The sequence below is a fragment of the Hypanus sabinus genome, chromosome 16 (assembly GCF_030144855.1).
Source record: "Hypanus sabinus isolate sHypSab1 chromosome 16, sHypSab1.hap1, whole genome shotgun sequence".
NCBI classification, from domain to species: domain Eukaryota; kingdom Metazoa; phylum Chordata; class Chondrichthyes; order Myliobatiformes; family Dasyatidae; genus Hypanus; species Hypanus sabinus.
The window spans coordinates 23,949,038-23,970,423 of NC_082721.1; the positions used below are offsets into that span (position 1 = coordinate 23,949,038).

A 21,386-nucleotide genomic window follows, 5' to 3' on the forward strand; every position below is an offset into this window, starting at 1 on the left:
CAGCTTGTCATATGAAGAGCGTTTGATCACTAGAATTCAGAAGAATGACGGATGGCCTCATTGAAACCTATTGAATGATAAAAGGGCATGATAGAGTGTATGTGGGGAGGATGTTTCCTATGGTGGGAGAGTCCAAAACCAGAGGATGCAGCCTCAAAATAGAGCTGAGTCCTTTTAGAACGGAGATGAGGAGAAATTTCTTTAGCCAGAAAGTGGTGAATCAGTGGAATTCGTTGCCACAGGCAACTGTGGAGGCCTAGTGTTTTTGTATATTTAAGGCAAAGGTTGATAGATTCTTAATTGATCAGGGCGTGGTGGGATATGGGGGGGGGGAAGGCAGGAGATGATTAAGTAGCCTAATTCTGCTTCTATATCTTAAGTGAAAGTTGTTAGTTCCACTATACCTTTCAGAGTCTCAAGATATCCCAAGCCACACACTCAATATGCTGGAGAAACTCAGCAAGACAGGCAGCATCTATGGAGGGGAAGAAATGGCCAATATTTTGGGCTGAGACCCTTCACCGGGACTGCCGGGTCTCGGCCTGAATATTTGTCTGTATATTCTCCTCCATTGATGCTGACTGATTTGCTGAGTTCCTCCAGCATATTTGTGTTTGTTGCACAAGATTTTCAGCTGTGCAGAATCTCTTGTGTTCAAGATATCCCAAACTGTTTCATCAGCCAACGTGCAGGCACAAGAGAGACTGCAAATGCTGGAAATCTGCACGCAAGATGCAGGCGGAGCTCATAGGGTAAAGTGGAAGCTATGGAAGGAAATGGATGGTCAGTGTCTCGTGACAATAATTTGTAAAGAAAGAGAGAGGATAGCCAGTGTAAAAGGAAGGGGGGGAGTTAATAGGAGATGGAGTGAGCTAGCAGGTGATAGGTGGATCAAGATGAGAGAGGGAAGATAATCATGAGAGGGAGAGTAGAATGAAATAAGAAAGAGGTGATGGGTGGAAGTGATAGAGGGCTGAAGACATTGGAATCTGATAGGAAAGTCCTGTGAACCTCTCTGCTAAGGGAAAGGGATGGAGAGGGGAACTGGTGGAAGGAATGTGTGGGTAATGGAAGGTGGGGCAGGGGAAAGAGGAGGGGGCTGGTGGGATAAGGGAAAACAAGGGGCGGAACAGAGGGCAGTGGTTAACATAGTTGGAGAGATCAACGTTCGTGCTGCCAGGTTGGAGACCACCCTGGCGGTCCACGTCTGGCCTCAGCTTAGCAGTAGACCCACCATAGATTCTGCTTGACCCTCTGGCATTTTGTGTGTCCTTTCATCCAACATAATACTATTGAAGGATTATTTCTGTTGCGATGGACGGATTGCGGTAGTCGATATGTACACAACGGGCTCCCATGAACAGCAGTGCTGAGAACTATATAATCTGTTTTGATGATGCTGATGTGGGACAAGGGCACTGGGGAAAACTCTTCTTTGAAGATTCATCAGGAGTCTGCTGGGGTTCCTGCTTTTAATGCCTCATTTGAATGCGGTACTTCCATTAGTGCAGTCCTACCTCATACTGTCCAGATGTTCATATGCAGGTTCCTGGAATAGGAATCTAAAGAGAGGGGAAATAACTCCCAGTTGAGTCACAGCTTGACAGATAATTACAGATGAATTTATTAAACAGTTGGTAGGTTTGAGGGTAGGAGTTATTTTCTCTGACAAGTCTAGAATAGCACAGTTTCAGCTTAAGTGAATTGAATGGAAATATAGCTCAAACTTGATTTAACTGAATGCTGGCTCATGCTTAAGGCCCAGAACAACCTCCTCCTGTCCTCAAAACACAAGCTTTCCTCCCCATTGGAGGGTTTAGGTCTCCAACAAATGTGGGTATGGAGTGTTGTAGTACCTGGGCTGGTGTCCAAGGAACCATCCACGTTTGCTGTAGAGGGATGTTATGGAAAAGAAAATACTGCAGGAGCTGCCAAAACACACGGTGCGTTCAGAAACACGGCCCCAACCCAGCCTGGGATCGGTGCCAGAGCAGGAACAGATCTGCAGTGGGGTTTTTATGTTGCTTCCAGATGTTTGAAAAAAAAATCTGCACAAAAAGGCCTTTTTCAACAAGTGAAATTTATTTATATATTCATTTTAATGTAAATTCTTTAAAAAATTAAGGGAAAGTCTTCCTCACACCAAGGATGGATTCCATCATCTTTCAGTATTGAGATTCAGCACAAGACTGACAACAAATTAAATGAATACATTCTTTTCCTGACATTACAAATGGGCTACATATGTTAAACAAGGGATTAAATTGTGTAACATTCAAATATTGAGGTAAGTTGGGGGAAGGAAAAGCAGTTTGTCCATTAGTTCAAATCACAATGTACCTTCTATTTTGTTCGTCAAAATGTTAATCTCATAACCCATCACCCTGTCACCCCATCACCCCAATCACCCCGTCACCCACCACCCCATCACCCCAATCACCCCGTCACCCACCACCCCATCACCCACCACCCCATCACCCCAATCACCCCATCACCCACCACCCCATCACCCCAATCACCCCGTCACCCACCACCCCATCACCCTATCACCCCAATTACCCCACCATCCTACCACCGAATCACACCATCACCCCACCACCCTACCAGCCCATCTCTAACCCAGCTCTTTAACAATTGGACAATAAGGAACCAGAGGGCACAATTTTAAATCTCAGTTTTTCTCTCCCAACCGCCATTGTCTGATCTGCTGGGCATTTCTAGTATTCCCCTTCAGTTTCAGGACTCCGAAGAAATCCTGACCTGCAGTTAACAGCTTTTACATGTCCCTTATTGGTCTTCACTCCCTCTTTAACCCCCTTCACTCTACATACCAGACTGACTAGTTGCATCACTAGTCTGGTATGGATTGGAAAAACGCTGCAGAGCCAACTCAGCCCCCTCCATCTTGGACACTAACCTCCCCAGCATTGAGAACACCTTGAAAAGGTGATGCCTCGGAAAGGCAGCATCCATCATTAAGGACCCTCATCACCCAGGACATGTCCTTTTCTCAGTCCTACCATCATCAGAAGCCTGAAGACACACACTTAATGTTTTAGGAATAGCTTCTTCTCCTCCGCCATGTGATTTCTGAATGAACAATAAACCAACCCATGAATGCTACCTCTCTACTTTTGCTCTGTTTTTGCACTACATATTTAATTTTTATTCATATATATCATATAGTAATTTATAGTTTGTTATCTATTGCACTGTACTGCTGCTGCAAAGCAACAGATTTCATGACATGTCGGTGATATTAAACCTGGTTCTGATTCTGAGACAACTCCATGGTGATTCTAGCTTCACCTTATCAGAAATGTTCCCTTTGTGCTGTCTATCCCCATCTCCTCCCCACTCCTCATCTACCTCCCTGCAATTTAAAACTGACTTGTTTTATCACTTCCCCCCAGTTCAGACTAAAGGCCCTTGACCTGAAGGATTAAACCTGTTTCTCTTTCCACAGAAGCTGCGTTACTTGATGAACGGTGAGACACTCTGCACAGCCACGTTGGCCTAAAAATTTATCCCCATTCCTATCAATAATGGAATGATTGAATGGCAGTGCTTTCAAAATTCTGTTCCGTTGAAGCTAATGCAACTGGATCATAGAAAAGGAATACTGTATTTAGTATTAACAACTGGGAATTAACTTTTGAATTATTTAATATAGAAGTGCCAGTATTAATATGATGGCCCAAATGCTCTCCTTTTTTTCACTTTTCATTTTTAGAATCTTTTTATTGGTACATAATCTTCTACAGCTATAGGATGATATAAAACTTCCAACAATTTAATATATATACAATTAATAAAGCCGAAGAAAATAAAAACTGATCGTAATATATAAAAATGAAAAAAAAAAATTATATATAAGGGAAAGAAGGGAAAAAAAGAACCCCCTCTAACTAAGAAAAAAAAACCTCTAACTACAAAAAAGAGGGGGAAAAAACCCATTAGGAACCCTTTTAAGAGGGGGAAAAAAACCCATTAGGAACCCTTTTTTAAATTTCAGTGGCTCTCCCAGTATCTTGGCCAACATTTCTGCCTCATTGAAAAAGAGTGTAATGCCAAAGTGTACTGCAGGTGTAAATACCTGTCACGTTACGACAGTCATTGCGATTCTAAGGACAATTCATCCTCAAAAGCACTTGCAGACTTTCCTTTGCTCAATATATCCAAGTATTATTTTAGATCAAGGAGAACAGAAACAATTGTTGATCCAGACTGAGTTTTGATTCTAAGGTTGGCATTATCTTGACCTATGATGTAAAGGACCGACCCCCTTGATTTATTAAATTTAAACCTTCCAACCTTCCCTAACAACTAAGTTAGTTTCACTCAACTTCACTTGCCCCATCATTGAAATGGACTCACTAGGTACTCGGACTCTTCACCTCATGTTCTTGATATTTATTGTTTGCTTATTTATTCATTCCTTATTCTTCTTTCTTTTTGTATTTGCACAGCAGTTGAATGCCCAGATTGGTACAGTCTTTCATTGATTCTGTTATGGTTATTATTCAATGGATTTATTGAGATGCCTACAAGAAAATGAATCTCATGATAGTATACAGCGACGTATATATACTTTGATAATAAATTTGCTTTGAACTTTGAAGGGGTCTGTTGAAAGCTATGAACTCGGGGAACTTTTTGCTGGGTGTTTTGCTCTGTTGTACTTTTGACAGGTCAAAATTGGCAGTGAATATTCCTTCTAAAATATTGGAAATCCTTCCGGGGTGTGTTGTTTATTTCTTTTAGAAGTCATTCAGCATTTGCTCTTTTCCTTTATTATTTTGATTTACCTGAACTTCACATATTTCCAGGCCAGGATGGTGAACTGTGTTGGATCAGGCCCAACTGGCCTATTCTGCAGTATGCCCTGAGCAGACTGGAGCTGAGTTTTACCCCAATATTTGGCCCACCTGGGGCTGACAGCATCTCTTGCGAAGATTCACTCCCACAATGTTACAGTGTGTCAGCCTGAGTTAAGAGCTCAAATCCTGAAATGAAAGAATTAGAGATGGAATCATAGCACTGTCACTGCACGTGAGGGGGCCACTGGGTCTACGTCAAGTCCTGCCAAAGCAATCCACCTCCCACCTCCCTCTGAATTATTCTGTCTCCTATTTCCTTTCTGAAGGGAAAAATGAAAATGATAGAACTCCAGGGCTGGAGATACTGGAAATGCCTCGAACACTCAGCAGGTCAGGTGGCACCTATGCAAAGAAAGATTGGGTTAATGTTTCACCTCATAGACGAGAAACTTGCCCTGCTGAGTGTTTCCAATGTTTTCCATCTGATTTAGTTGATATGATTTCCACTGTTCTTACAGACAATGAGAGACATTGGGCAAGACATGAACTCACAATCATCCAGCGTAGAGATTGTCTTAAATTCCAACCTGTTTCTTCTGATAATTTTTCCTGCAGGATGGTGCCTTCCTGGATTATGATGACTCTGCGACAGATGCCACCAGCAGCACAGAGGATATTTCCTCCTTGGAACCATCTCTGCAAGGATCAATGTCCTTTGGAGAACTCCGACTTCCTCACTGTCCAGTGGCTAGCAGTTCGGTAGATGTTACCAGAACAGAGAAGGGTTCAACGTGCCTAATGCAACTTGGTAACCTTGGGAAAGAAAAAACGTTCCCGCAACTTACAGCCTCCTGTCCGTCGCAAGAAGCTATGGAAACCAACAGTTATTTCACGGACCAAGAGAATGGCGGATGCGATCTGAAAGACAGAACAGAGGAAGATCAAAATGACAATGGGTCTGATCCTGAGAACGTGATGGACGAAGATCAAGATTCATTCCCTTTGTTGATCAGGTCCATGTCCACCTCCAGAAGGCACAGTTGGGAAGGACCTTTATCCCCTTCAATTTATGGAGATTCAAGGAGAAGGTAAAATTATCCAGTGTTGTCATGATAAAGGCCTTTCTTCACATCCCCTTCCTTAGCTCTTGGTTTTGCCTGGAAAGACTATATTGGCAAATTAGCAATATCCATTAGGGATCAATGCTTGATGGTAGTCTGGTGTTTGGGTGATTCTATTGGAAATTGTAAAATAAAGTTACCAGCAAAGTGATGTTTATTCCTTAAAAAGTTATTAGTTATTCCCTTGGTCATAAATATTTTATAAAATCTATAATTATGCTACTTTTAGAGTCTCTTTCACAGGAGGATACTTTATAAGGATGTCCTACACATAATTCAGCAGTGATCCAAAACAGTAATGTAGCACTCCCATGTCCCTGAGTGCTCTACAGGCAATTAAACTATTCTGAAATGTAGATAATATTTTTAGGTAATATTTCTCAGGGGAGAAGTAGCTAAGAAGTAATGTCTTAAAGAGGAAGATGAAATCTTTGGGTACGTAGAAGACAGGAGGAGCAAGTGTGATCGGGAGGATGGAGATAAGTGGAGAGTTTCAGTATTAAAGAATAGTAGGTCAGAGCTCAGACCATCAGATACAACTCTGCCAAACATCTTGCAAAGGGATTAGTAGTTATAAAAGTCTGTTATGTTTGGAAGAGTGTGCAAAGAAGTCTGAGCCTAGAAGGTTAGTTGGAGCAATGGATGGTTTTGTTTGTAAGGATGGCAACTTTAAATTAGTGGCATTTGTCCACCAAGGCGGATAACAGAGGGGTGATAGGCGAACAGTCCTTGGTGTGACATAGTACGTGGGCAGCAGAGCTTTTATTGGAGTGAATATTAAGGAGGCCAGATGGTGGGAGACAAGCCTGGAGATCATGAAAATCAAAGATATATGAAGAATGGATGTGTATTTTTGCAGAAGACTGGAATTAAACAATGTCACAGTAAAACATAAAAAAGTAGGCATCGGCCCCTTTAAGCCAGACCTACCATTTAAAATGATCATGCCAGGTCTCATCTTTTTTTCATTGCTTTTTCTCCTTGTCCCTCTATTCCTTGTTCTATCAAATATTTATCCACTTCCACTTTAAATACCTATAATGATCCAGCCTCCATCACCGCCAAGGCAGAGATTTGCCTTCATCTGAAAGAAAAAAAATTCTATGCATCTCAGTTTTACATGACCATCCTCTTGTCTTATAGTTATATTCCCTCGACTTGTAGTTATATCCCCTTGTCTGAGACTCTCCCATGAGCAAAAACATCCCAACAACTAAACTGCCGAGTCCCCTTAGGTTCTTACATGCTTGAGTAAGGTTAACACTCTTTCCTCCAAACTGCAAGCAATGTAGACCCAAATTACTGAGGTAGGACAACTCTCTCATTGCAGGAGTTAACCTGGTGAATCTCCTTCTTATTGCTTACAATTTTTTTAAAAAACTAAACTGTACACAGTACTTCAGGGGAGGCCTCACCACCACCCTGTACAATTGCATCAAAACCTTCCTATTTTTAAACTCAGACTTTGCAAGGAAGGACAAAATGTAGGTAAGAAGGCAAACCTGTCTGTTAGCTGTTTATGATCCATGTATTAGCATATCCAGCTCCCTTTGCACCTCACGCATTAGCAATCTCTTTCCATTTACAGTTCTGTGCAAAAGTCTTGGGTGTATGTGTGTGTGTGTGTGTGTGTGTGTGTATTACATAGGTAGATATATAGTGCGGATGCCTAAGACTTTTGCACAGTACTTGAGTACTATTGTGTATTACACCGTACTGCTGCAAAAAAAATAACAAACTTCATGACATATGTGAACGATGATAATCCTGATTCTGATATGGATCTCTTTTGTGGACGGAGAGTAGGAAGGGGACAGGGAGAGGGGAATTGTGGTTGGAATAAATGGAGCGAAGAGGGGAGGGAGCAGGAAGCAAAAGAGAGACATTCTGTAATGATCAATAAACCAGTTGTTTGGAATCAATTCACCTTGCCTGGTGTCTCAGGGATGGGTGTGTCTGTACCTGTGCCACTCACCCCTTCTGCCCCTGGAAATCCTTCTCTGCCAGCTTTCCCACACCCCTCCCATGATTCTCCACCCTTGCCATTCCCGATAACCTTTTACAAACTGGATCTCTGCTCCACGTTGACAAATAGAGTACTGTGTAAACATCTTAGGCACCCCAGCTATACTCAGTACCTGTAAAAAGTATTCACCCCCTTGGAATTTTTCGTGTTTTATTTTACAACATTGAATCACTGTGCATTTAAATTGGCTTTTTATTTACACTGATCAGCAGTGTCAAAGTGAAAACAGATCTCTACAAAGTGATCTAAATTAATTACAAATATAAAACTCAAGATAATTGATTGCATAAATATTCACCCCCTTTAATATGACACACCAAATTGGTTTGAGAAGTCACATAATTAGTTAAATGGAGATCACGGTATGCAGTCAAGATGTTTTGAATTGATTATCATAAAAATACTCCTGTATCTGGAAGGTCCAAATACTGGTGAGTCAGTAAAAACTACACCGTGAAGACAAAAGAACACTCCAAGCAACTCTGCGAAAAAGTTATTAAAAAGCACGGGTCAGGAGATGGATACAAGAAAATTTCCAAGTCACTGAATATCCCTTGGAGTACAGTTAAGTCAATCATCAAGAAATGGAAAGAATATGGCACAGCTGTAAATCTACCTAGAGCAGGCTGTCCTCAAAGCTGAGTGACTGCGCAAGAAGGGGACTAGTGAGGGAGGCCAGCAGGAGACCTACCCTGGAGGAATTACAAGCTCCAGTGGCTGAGATGGGAGAGACTGTGCATGCAACGACTGTTCCCCCGGTAGCTTTATCGGGGGGGGTGACAAAGAGAAAGCCACTGTTGAAAAAAAAACTCATGGAAAATCTCTGCTAGAGTTTTCCAGAAGGCATGTGGGAGATTCTGAAATCAGCTATAAGAAGGTTCTGTGGTCTGATGAAACCAAAATTAAACTTCCTGGCCATCAGATTAAACACTATGTTTGGCATAAGCCGAACACCACACATCATCAAAAACACACCATCCCTACCGTGAAGCATGGTGGTGGCTGCATCATGCTGTGGGGATGCTTCACTGCAGCGGGCCCTGGAAGGCTTGTGCAGGTAGAGGGTAAAATGAATGCAACAAAATACAGGAAAATCCTGGAGGAAAACCAGATGCAGTCTGCAAGAAAACTGCGACTTGTGAGTAGATTTGTTTTCTAGAAAGACAATGACCCCAAGCATAAAGCCAAAGCTACACAGGAATGACTTAAAAACAACTAAGTTAATATCCTGGAGTGGCCAAGTCAGAGTCCAGACCTCAATCCAATTGAGAATTTATGGCTGGACTAGAAAAGGGCTTTTCACGCATGATCTCTATGCAATGTGTCAGCGTATGAACAGTTTTGTAAAGAAGCATGGCGAAAAATTGCAGTGTCCAGATGTGCAAAGCAGATAGAGACCTGTCCACACAGACTCGAGGCTGTAATTGCTGCCAAAGGTGCATCTACTAAACACTGACGTGAAGACTTGAATAAGTATGTAATCAATTATTTTGTGTTTTATATTTATAATTTATTTAGATCACTTTGACACAAAAGAGTTTTTCTGTTGATCAGTGTCAAAAAAGCCAAGTTAAATCCTCTGTGATTCATTGTTGTAAAACAATAAAACAGGAAAGCAAGGGGGTGAGTACTTTATGTATATGGGCCAAAACTTTCCCTAATACAGTAGAAAATCTCACAATTGTCCTAATTAAACTCAGCTTGCCAGTCTGTTGCCTACCCACTCACTCTATTTACATCCTGTGGTGGAACCACAGCATCCTTACAGGCTCTTCCGCCTATTTTGGTATCATCTGCAAACATAGAAACCTTGCATATTTGTCCTCCTCCAGGTCATTAATGTAAATGGTGAATGACGGTGGTCTGATCCCTGCCACAGTCCACCGATTATCTCCTTCCATTCAGAAAAGTAACCATGATTTCTATGACAAACAAGAGAAAGTCTGCAGATGCCGGAAATTAAATTAACACACACAAAGTGCTGGAGGAACTCAGCAGGCTAGGAACATCTGTGGAAAAGAGTAAACTGTCGACTTCCCAGCTCTCTCTTTATTTCACCCTTCTCCCTCTCCTGGTTTCACCTATCACCTACTACCCTGTACTACTTCTCTCCTCCCCACCCCACCCCCTCCTTCTAATCTCTTTTTTTCCCAGTCCCGGTCTCGGCCCGAAACGTCGACTCTTTTCCCTAGATGCTGCCTGGCCTGCAGAGTTCCTCCAGCATCTTGTGTGTGTTACATGCTTCCTATGAGGCAGCCAGTCTCCAATCTGTTCGGACATGCTTTCCCCGGGATTGGCTGAGGTAGACCGTTTGGTCAGGATGGAAGAGATGGGCCGAAGGACCTGTTTCTGTGCTGTATAACCATATGAATTCCATTTATGAATCCATTAAAAACTTGACAACAAACCACAGCAAGAGATAAGCATGCTCACAAATACACTCACACCGGTACAGACATAGAAACACTCCTGTTTATGTGCCTTTCCGTTACGTAATCAAATAATATTACTGTTAATTTCAATAAGGGCATTGAATTGTGTTGTTACCTGCAAACACAGGAGGAGTATGGAAATAAGAAAAAGGATGGAGTTAAGGATAAACCCTTAAGAGATTTGAAAATCTCTGAGAGAATGAAAGGGAAGTGTCCAATTGTTGAATAGAGAGATTCGGTATTAGTTTAACATTATGGTTAATAGTGGAAAGAGTCAGACATGTTCTAAGATGGCTGACTGAGGAAGATCAGCTATTCAAAAGGTCCTATGTAGTCTGCTTTTTTTTTACCATCTTATTTTCCTCACAAGGGTGATTCATACTAAGACCCTCCATGTGCATGTGTGTGTAAATGTGAGCGTGAGTATGAGGGTGCCCTATATCTCATCATTGCTTTATTGCAAAGTCTTTATTTGTTCACGGTGATATTTTTGGCACTGCTTTGAATATGCTGGTTTGGCGAGCTTGCTCCTTGGATTGCCAACTTTTCCACCAACATGGGGAAATTGCTGAGGTCAGGATGTTCAAACAGAGCTAACCCACTAAACTTTGAGATCCAGGTTGACCCTATAGCATGAGATCATAAGCACAGCCTTCCAGGTTCAGCCCACAAACCACCCGAGCCACAGCAGTCCAGACCGTGCCGTGTAAGTGAGACAGGGAAGCCATTCATGACTCGCACCGTTATTGTTATAGATGCTGCTCTCGCCCCATATTGGTGGCCACTTATAGAGAGTGGACTTAAAACGAGGAACTGCATGGAACCGTGAGGTGCTCAGACAGTGGCTAACAACGGCTTTGTGTTTAATCTGTACAATTACTTGCCAAATACCTTCAGCCTCAACTGGGATCGCTGTCAGAATCTGCTTTTCACTTCTATCTATTCCTTGAGTGTTTATTTTTAAACACTATTGACATAGGTTGCCTGTACTGAGGTTGGGTTTTGGGTGGTGTATCTCATCCCCCTTTCACCCTTTATAAACTCCAGGTCTGGAACTCAGATGCCTGTGTCCTGACTCATCTGCCGTTCCCTGACCTACACTGACATCCTGTCCAGAAAGGATTTGAATTCTCATTTATAAAAATATTATTCTGACCACTATGAATGCCTCCAAGTGTTGACTCTTGCATATTTATAAACATAATTTCCTCACTGTTGGTGGCCAAGTCTCTGGTTGCTTCTGATGAGGTATGGAATTTTCTCCCAAGGCCTCTCTGTCTCTTTATCTCCTACTCCTCCCTTAAGAGAAACTTTATTAAAAATCAAATTCCTTGACCATGTGCATAATGAATATTTCAAGTGATTGGGTGTGAAGCAACTCTCCTGTATAATGACTGGTAACGCGATATTAATTAAACCTTGTCATACACATCACCAGGACTCTATCAGGCGATGCAAACTCAGGGCCACACATGCTGGACAGCTGTAGATGACGTGCCAGGCAAAGATTGATCCAACCCCAGCTCCTGAATGGACAGACTCGTGTCTGCCCCTCCCGAGCTGTACTTCATCATGACAAAAAATAATTAGAAGTGTGAAGAGAAAAGAACACCTCCCATATGAAACAACAACATACACATGGCAGTCTGCCTACTTAAATCAGTGAACAGTCAGTGTTTCAGGCTGAGACCTTTCACCAGGACCAGCACCTGCAGATTTTTTTCCAAGCTTGTGATACTGCTACTACTGTGAAGTCTCTTCAAGGCTTGCCGACCCTGAAGAAGTTGAAATCTTCAGTCCTGGTGAAGAGTCTCGGCCCGAAACGTCGACTGTTTACTCTTTTCAAAATCAGGTTTAATATCACTGGCGTATGTGGAGAAATTTGTTTAATTTATCAGCAGCAGCGGTACAGTGTTAAATATAGAAAAAAATCAATTACAGTAAAAAAGTAAATAGTTAAATTAAAAATAGTGCAAAAAAAAAGAAATATTACAAGTGTCCATGGGTTCAATGTCCATTTAGGAATCGGATGGTAGATGGGAAGAAGCTGCTCCTGAATTGCTGAGTGTGTGCCTTCAGGCTTCTGTACCTCCTTCCTGATGGTAACAGTGAGCAGAGGGCATGTCTTGGGTGATGGGGGTCCTAATAATGGACGTCACCTTTCTGAGGCTCCGCTCCTTGAAGATATCTTGGATACGATGGAGACTAGTGCTCATGATGGTGTTGACTAATTTTACAACTTTCTGTGGCTGCTTACGATCCTTTGCAGTAGCCACCACCCCCTCCCATACCAGACAGTGATGCAGCCTGTAAGAATGCTCTCCGCGGTACGTTTGTAGAAGTTTTCGAATGTCTTAGGTGACAAAGCTCCTCAAACTCCTAATGAACTATAGCCGCTAACTTGCTTTCTTTGCAGCTGCATCGATAATGCAGCCATAAAGAAGGCAGGATGCTACCTGGCCTGCTGAGTTCCTCCAGCATTTTGTGTGCGTTGCTTTGGATTTCCAGAATCTGCAAATTTTCTCGTATTAGAATGTAAATCAGTGTCAGATCAGAGGAAGCGTAAATTTTTTTCAATATGGTGGGCACCACAGGCAAATCCACCATCCATTACCATCCCTGTTTCACGTTGAAAAGCTGTTGGTTGTGATGTTTGTAGGGGGCAATAGACCAGGGCTGAAGTATTCCCATTGCCCTTCCTTAACTCAGCTGGACGATATATCCCTGGTCTCTGCCCAGTAGGTTGCAGATGGAGGAGCATGCATTTGATTTTGCTGCTTAAAGGAGTGGTGAAGAGCAAATACCACACCTGAGGAACTGATCAATACTGACAGGCACCAAAAGCTCCATCTTTCTCCCGGCGCTGAAAGTATGTGACTGACCGAGGTGCCCATTTGAAATTTGCCACCTGGGATGACTTCCCATTTCCACAAGTGCAGGAGAATAAATGATTTGCTTGTAACATTAGCCAGTCTAATGGGGAAATTGTAAACAAGCGGAAGAAGTGCATTAGACATTGCCAACTCCTAAACAGTGGAACCAAAAAAAAAATCAGGATGGAAATTAATCAGAGCAGACAAAGGAGAGAGAGAGAGAGAGAGAGAGAGGGAGGGAGAGAGAGAGAGAGAGAGAGTTGGTGGTGCAGGAATAGAAAGAAAAACTTCTGGGGATTTTCATAGTTAATGCTCACAGAGTAAACACTGAGTGCAACTGAGGGAATTACAGGTATTGCCAGCCCAATAATTTAACATGTTCTCAAAATGCAAAGTCTCCCCTTGGTGTTTATGATCTTTTGGCTAAATGTCTGGGAGATCCAAGGTTCAGATCCCTGTCCAGGTCTGTTCAGCTTATAAACAAGAGAAAATCTGTAGATGCTGGAAATCCGAGCAGCAGACAGAAAATGCTGGAGGAACTCAGCAGGCCAGGCAGCATCTATGGAAACCAGTACTGTCAATGTTTTGGGCTGAAATGCTGACTGTACTCATTTCCATAGATGCTGCCTGGCCTTCTGAGTTCCTCCAGCATTTTGTGTGTATGGCTGTTTTCAGTTTATATTACTTAGGGGCGGCAGCTCAGTGTTCCTAGGGAAGGGTGTGAGTGTGCGTGTGTGTGAGAGAGAGAAAGAGAGATAGATAGAGGTAAAATGTTATCTTACCAGCAGGCCTGACCTACAAGAGAGGAGGGAGTACATAAATAGGGTACTGTGAGGCTGAAGGAAAAATTGTTTTTGCATTCAGTTGTCTGGTTAAAGAAATTGGATATGTTATTTTTTTGGCAATATTTGCAGCACAGGAACACAGCCATTACAATAAGCATTCCATCGTGCATGACGTGTATCCTGCATACTAATCCTGGATCAATATGCCAACTGCTGTATCCAGAATCACAAGAAACAGGAATAAGTGGAGGCAAGATGGCACCTTGAACCTGCTCCATCATTCAGTAAGATTATCAGGCAGAGAGGTTCATGCAGAGAGCTTTTGGCACATTGGCCTTCATAATTCAGTCTTGAGTATAAGAAATTTAATGATATGTTGAAGTTGTTGAAAACTTTAGTGGGGCCAAAATTAGATAATTGTATATGGCTCCGGTCACCTACCTACAAGAAAGATATCAATAAGTTTGAAAAAGTACAAAGAAAATTTGAAAGGATGATGCTGGGACCTGAGCACCCTGAGTTTTTGGTTGAAGGTTGAATAAGTTCAGAGTTTATTCCCTGGAGTATAGCGGAAGGAGGAGAGACTTGATAGAGGTATACAAAATTGTGAAGGATATAGATAGGGTAAATGCAATCGGACATTTCACCATTGTTAGGGGTTATAGGTTAAGGGTGGAAAGTAAAATATTAAAGGGGAATGTGAGAGGGAACTTCTTCACTCTGAGGGCGGTGAGACTGTAGAGTGAATTGCTAGCAGAGTGGTGGATGCAGGTCCAATTGCAACAAGTAAGAGTATTTAGGATAGGTAAATGGATGGGAAGGATTTGGAAGACTGATCCAGCTGCGGGTCGTTGGGACCAGACAGAATAACAGTTTGGCATGGACTAAATGGACAGAAGGGCCTTTTTCTCCGTTGTAGTACTCTATGACTCTGTCAGTGATCTGATGTCGGCCTGAGCTCTCCCTTGCCATCAGTTTCCCCTAAGTCCTTGATATCCTGACGACTTAAAGACAGGGTTATTCAACCAGGAACTGCACTCAGCGCCACAGTGGACCCACGTGAGCATTGTCCGTCAGCACAGCCGTTCGCCCCTTCAAGAAAGAAAGTGAATAGGTATGGTAATTGCCTGTTAGAACATCGGCTGCAATTGTGGCTCAGTGGATAGAATTCACAAATCCAAGTTCAAGGCTGTCGGTTTACAAGAATGTTGCCTGGATTGGGGAGCATGTCTTATGAGAATCGGTTGAGTGAACTTGGTCTTTTCTCCTTGGAGCGACGGAGGATGAGAGGTGACCTGATAGAGGTGTATAATTGATCCATGTATTAGCATATCCAGCTCCCTTTGATCCTGTGGATAGTCAGAGGCTTTTTCCCAGGGCTGAAATGGTTGCCACAAGAGGACACAGGTTTAAGGTGCTGGGGAGTAGGTACAGAGATGTCAGGGGTAAGTTTTTTACTCAGAGAGTGGTGAGTGTGTGGATTGGACTGCCGGCAACGGTGGTGGAGGCGGATACGATCGGGTCTTTTAAGAGGCTTTTAGATAAGTATGTGGAGCTTAGTAAAATAGAGGGCTATGGGTAAGCCTAGGTAATTTCTAAGGTGGGGACAGGTTCAGCGCAACTTTGTGGACTGAAGGGCCTGTATTGTGCTGTAGGTTTTCTAAGTTTCTATGTCATCGGTTTAAATCCTGCTCCAGGGATATAATTTGGGCAGTTGCCCCAGTGATGGATAGGATTGTGAGATGGCAATATGGATGAAAATGGGGAAAAAAAAACTCAGAACCATTTCAAAGAAGAGCAAGGAAGTTTGACTTAATCCCTGAGCTGATATTACCTCTTCACTTACTTGCCAGACAAAACCAGAAGATAGGACCTAGACATAAAATGCTTATGGTCTTCCTTACATTGGAACACTGACTACGTAATGAATCAGAAACAGGTTTAAATATCGCTGGCATATGTTGTGAAACTTGTTGTCCTTGCTGCAGCAGAACATTGCAATACATAATGACAGAAAATTAAATAATTAAATTTAATTTTAATAGTTAAATAAGTAGTGCAAAAGGGAAATAAAGAATATTTATTTTATTTTACACAAGCACTGTCTGCTGTTCCCAGTAGTATACAGAGTGATCAGGCAGGAGGTACAAGGACCTTATGTCCCACACCAGGAACAGTTACTACCCTTCAACCATCGGTTCCTGAGCCAGTGTGGATAACTTCACTCACCTCAACACTGAACTGATTCCACAATCTGTAGTCTCACTTTCAAGGACTCTACAACACAATATCATTTATTTATTTGTCTGTCTATCTGCATTTGCACAGTTTGTGTTCCTGTTGCACATTCATTGTCTGTTAGTCGGTCTTTTGTGTGTTGTGTTTTATTGATTCTGTTGTATTTCTTTGTTCTACCGTGAATGCCAGCTAGAAAATGAACCTTGGCGATGATGTATATGTATCTTGATAATAAATTTGCTTTGAACTTTGACCTGTTCCCTACCACACACGGTAGATGTGGTTTGCATTCACTGGTTTATCTGTTCTCTGTAATATTCACAGGATTTGCTGTTGTCCACAACATTCAGGAATTGTTACTGATAGGGATTTTCTGTTCCTAAAATACCCACAAAGTTTGCTGAACTCTCTCATACATATGGCCCTCAATTCCCTGCAGTACGCGGTGTTTTCTCTCTATAGTAAAATGTAGCATCTTTTATTTTCTTGTAATGTATACAGAGCGTCAGTTCTCTATAACACTCACAGATTCTCCTATTACCATGTAAAATAAACACAGGTTTAGCTATCCTCTATATTATATACAGAGATTATTTCCATATAAACTTCTGCTGGATTAATAGCTGCTTCTTGGCATTTTGTTCCATTCCTGAATCATTTGTTCTTACGTCCTTCATCAGATTACAGACGCTGGCTGCACAGGGATACTGATCAGCACAGGCACAAGTTTACAAATATCACAAAAGTGTTATACCTTAAACTTTATCAACTTACAAAAGTGGTCTTTGCCTAAGAATGTTCCAGTTTGACCATTTCTTTAAACTTGGCTTGCTTCTAACTTTTCTGGAGGAGAGAAACATTGTAAGGATGTGATAACTCTACTGAGGGTCTCCACTCTGAGTTGATTCCAATTATAATTTACTGGAGTCTGGTCTTTCATAAACTTTTCAATCTATCATTAGATTTTCTTATCATTAGAGGTGTACCCAGTAATTTTGTTTTAATTTCTGGAGCCCATTTACTGCATAAACAACATTCAGCTAATTAACTATGCTCTCTGATTTGCTGGTGTTAGTAATTTGCACTCATTGCCTTTACGTATGGAAGAACCAATGAGCTTGAGTCTTAATTTTCCACTAAAATGACCCAGAGAGAGCCTCAGTTTAAATGGGAAGGGGGATTTTCTATGAAAGGAAAAATAAATTAGAGTTGGCCATTCATTTCCTCTCACTTTTCGGTGAAATCCATTGCTGTGTCATTTGTCCAACTCCATTTCTTTGATGGTCACTTTCAGGATGGACGTAAAGGGGGCCCTTTCTTGTTTCCTGCTTCCTTTTGATTTATCTGTCAATAATTTGGATGACGGAATCAATAACTCTGTGTCCAAGTTTTCAGATGATAAGAAGATACAGGTGGTGTTGATGAAGCAGAGTATCTGCAGAAGGACTAGACAGATTAGGAGAATGGGCAAAAAGGTAGCAGATGCAATACAGTGTAGGGAAATGTACAATTATGCACTTTGGTAGAAGAAATAAAGGCATAGACTATTTTCTAAACAGGGAGTAAATCCAGAAGTCAAGGTGCAAAGGGACTTGGGAGTCCTTGTGCAGGATTTCCCAAAGGTTAACTTGCTAGTTGAGTCGGTGGTGAAGTAGGTAAATGTGATGTTAGCATTAATTTCAAGAGGACTAAAATATAAAAGCAAGGATGTACAGTAATGCTGAGGCTTTAAAAGGCATTGGCCAGACTGCACGGAGTATTGTGAGCAGTTCTGGGCCCTTTATCTAAGAAAGGAAATGCTGGCATTGGAGACAGTCCAGGGGAAGTTCATGAGAATGATCCTGGGAAAGAAAGGGTTTATGTATGAAGAGCGTTTGATGCCTCTGGGCCCGTTCTTGCTGGAGTTCAGAAGAATGAGGAGGGATTTCATTGAAACATACTGAACATTGAAAAGCCTAGATTGAGTGGATGTGGAGAGGATGTTTCTTATAGTGGGAGAGCTCAGAACCAACAGGTACAGCCTCAGAGTAGAAGGACATGCCTTTAGAACAGAGAAGGAAGGATATCTTTATCCAGAGCATGGTGAATCTGTAGAATCCATTGCCACAGACAGCTGTGGTGGCCAAGTCATTGGGTATATTTAGAATGGAGGTTGATAAGTTTTCATTGGCCAGGGTGTCAAAGGTTATGGGGAGAAGGCAGGAGAAGGCAGGGATAGTAAATCAACCACAATGGAATGATGGGGCAGATTCGATGGGCCAAATGGGCGAACTCTGCTCCTATGTCTTATGTCTTATGTGTCTTACAACATTATGGGCTAGACTAATATTTATTGCCCTTTGTGAGAGAATCTTATTGTTCTTGAGAAGATGGTGGGGGAGCTGTTTTCTTCAATAACAGGAATAACAGGTGATAGGAAATTTGAGGGATTAAGATTCAAATTCGTTTTTGATTCCTGATCTTCTGATACAATTAAATGGTTTTATAGGGCAGCTGTGAGTCAACCAGCAGGAAGGGGCTTTTGTGAGTCAGATAGCCCTCTACAGAACAATTTAGTGGTTTAAAATGATTGACTATTTAATTCCAGATCAGTTAATAAATTGAATTCACTGCTTGTACCACTACTTCTGTCACGCTTCTATAAAGCATAATATTATCAAAGAAGAATCCATCTGACATTTTAGATTAAGCCCGGGCTTAACAGTTTACTGAGGAAATGGCTCTCCTTCCATCACAATATGTGTGAAGAACTAATTCCTGACATAATTCCCTAAAAGGCCTGAAACTCACTTGAAACTCGCTCTCTCCTTCTTCACCCCAGCAGCCAAAGGAAATGGTGTCTCTGTGTCGATCAACACAATACCTTTAATCAGTTAAAACAAAACTCCATTAGTTTACACTGTAACCTTCTCAAACCAAAGAAATACAAGTCTGGACTGTGGAAATCTCTAAGTCTTTGTGTCAGTGGTGGGTGAATCTGAGTTGAAATCTCCCACCATGGCCCATGTGTTTCTCTTGGGTGTTCCACAGTGAATAGGAGCAATGTTTGCCTCTTGTGGGATCCCTCTCTAAAGCCCCACCATTAACCCAACTCTAACTCACTCCAGAGGATCTAGTTTGGAATTGGTTCCATTTATGCATTGCCAGGAGCCTACTCAGTTAGGGCTGCACCAAAAGTTCAGCCTGAAAGAGTACTGACTAGGAGAAAATATCTTGTAGATAGAATTGATGGAATGTGTCACTGTCAGAAGAGTTTTTTTTAAAAGTAGGCCTCAAACCTAGATCCTGACTGTTAGAGAAAAAATACCAGAAGACTTTTCTTGATAGACTAGGGATGTTTTCAATTGAGTGTCAGCCAAAAATTATTCCTCAAAATGAAATCATAAAAATAAATCAGCTCTTTAACACGTTGTGTGTGGGGATTTCTGTACTCAAATTGGTTGTTATGCTTCCTACATTACAACACTGATTCAGAGATTTCTTCAGTGTTTATGCAGAGACATTCTTTCTCTTTCACTCTTTGCTTCCCTTTTTTCTTTCAGTTTATGAGAATGGGGCACTGAAGATAAAAAATAAAGGTAGTGATGCAATCAAAATCACAAGGAGTTTTAGTTAGGCCTGTCAGAAAAGTCCATTTAATCATTTGAAAACCAGCAACTGAAAGATTGAAGGCATGCCATAAGATGATGAGACATAGGAACAGAACAGGCCTTTCGGCCTGTCGGGTCTGCCCCACCATTTCATCACAGTTGATCCATTTTCCCTCTCAACCCCAGTCTCCTGCCTTCTCCCCCTAACCTTTCATGTCCTTACCAACCAAAAATCTATTAACCTTCTTCTTAAATACATCCAGTGACTTGGACTCTACAGCTGCCTGTGGCAAAGAATTTCAGATTCATCTCCCCTTGGCTAAAGGAATTCCTCCTTGTCTTCATTCTAAATGGTTGTCCCTTTATTCTGAGACTGTGCCCTCTGATCCTAGACTCCCCTTGTAGTCACGATCATTTTACATAGGAAATAAGATAAATATGGGAGAAACAATATTTTCATAGATGTAGAGGAAGGGAAATAAAACTTTCCTGCTTCTAGTGTGATCATCTGTATATCCTGGTGTGTTTAAGAGAACTAAAAGAAATACACTTATAAGCCTATTAGTATTATCATTGTTGTTGGGTAAATTACCAAAATCCACTTTTGGAGAATAATATAAACCTTGAAAAGGATATGGTGCTTTCCTGGCGTATATGACGAATAAACTCTTCTCAGGCTTCCAGCCTAGTACAGGTATCAATTTTAACTGATGTTTCAATGACAAACTCTGCCACCTTCATCATGGATGAATAAATGATTGCTGAAGAAGATGGCCGAGTCTGTCATTAAAACATCGATTAAAATTGTTAACCCTACCTTCATTCAGTCAGGCACAGGCTAAATGGGAACAGACACACAGATTTGTTAAAGGAATTTGAGTCTGACTGAATTGATTGAACTTATTGAGGAGGAAAGCTGGAGGGTTATTGCTTAGGGCAACAGTAGTATAGAGGTTAACTTAACCACTGTTACAACTCAGGGAGTCAGAGTTCAATTCCGGTGCCATCCATGAGGAGTTTTGTACGCTCTCCCCAAGACCGTGCAGGTTTTATCCAGGTGCTCAGGTTTCCTCCCACTGTCCAAAGATGTACTGGTTAGTAGGTTAATTGGTCATTATAAATTGTCCTGTGATTTGGCTAGTGTTAAATAGGTGGGTCGCTAGGCAATACGGCTCGTTAGCCTGTAAGGGCCTGTTTCATGCTGCATCTCCAGATATAAACAAGTAAATAAAATATAGCAAAGCTTTAGACAGGGATCACGTGGCAGTCTGGCCAAAAAAGGTAAAAACCCAAAGGATCTAAGTGAGTGCAGCAAATTGAATTACAAATCGGGGTAGGGAGCAAAGGGTGATAGATGACAAGTACAGTTTTATTGGGGCTGGATTCTGTTGCCAGTCTTCAGTGGCCAGCTTCTTGTTTTTTGTAAAACATTGATAATTTTAACCTCTTGGGAAGGAGCTCATTTGCATCTGATATGAGGAGACACAAGAGACAGCAGATG

The 21,386-nt window shown here is 41.7% G+C and overlaps 1 protein-coding gene across 3 annotated transcripts in view; it reads left to right on the forward strand.

The window, feature by feature from the left end:
* The window catches only part of arhgef18b (rho/rac guanine nucleotide exchange factor (GEF) 18b), a 211,033-nt gene that overhangs the window by 58,181 nt on the left and 131,466 nt on the right, over positions 1-21,386 (forward strand). For all 3 annotated transcript variants that reach the window (XM_059991291.1, XM_059991289.1, XM_059991290.1), the window contains exon 3: positions 5,436-5,908. In XM_059991291.1, the coding sequence (XP_059847274.1) occupies positions 5,436-5,908 (473 nt within the window). The remainder of the gene's footprint in view (positions 1-5,435; positions 5,909-21,386) is intronic.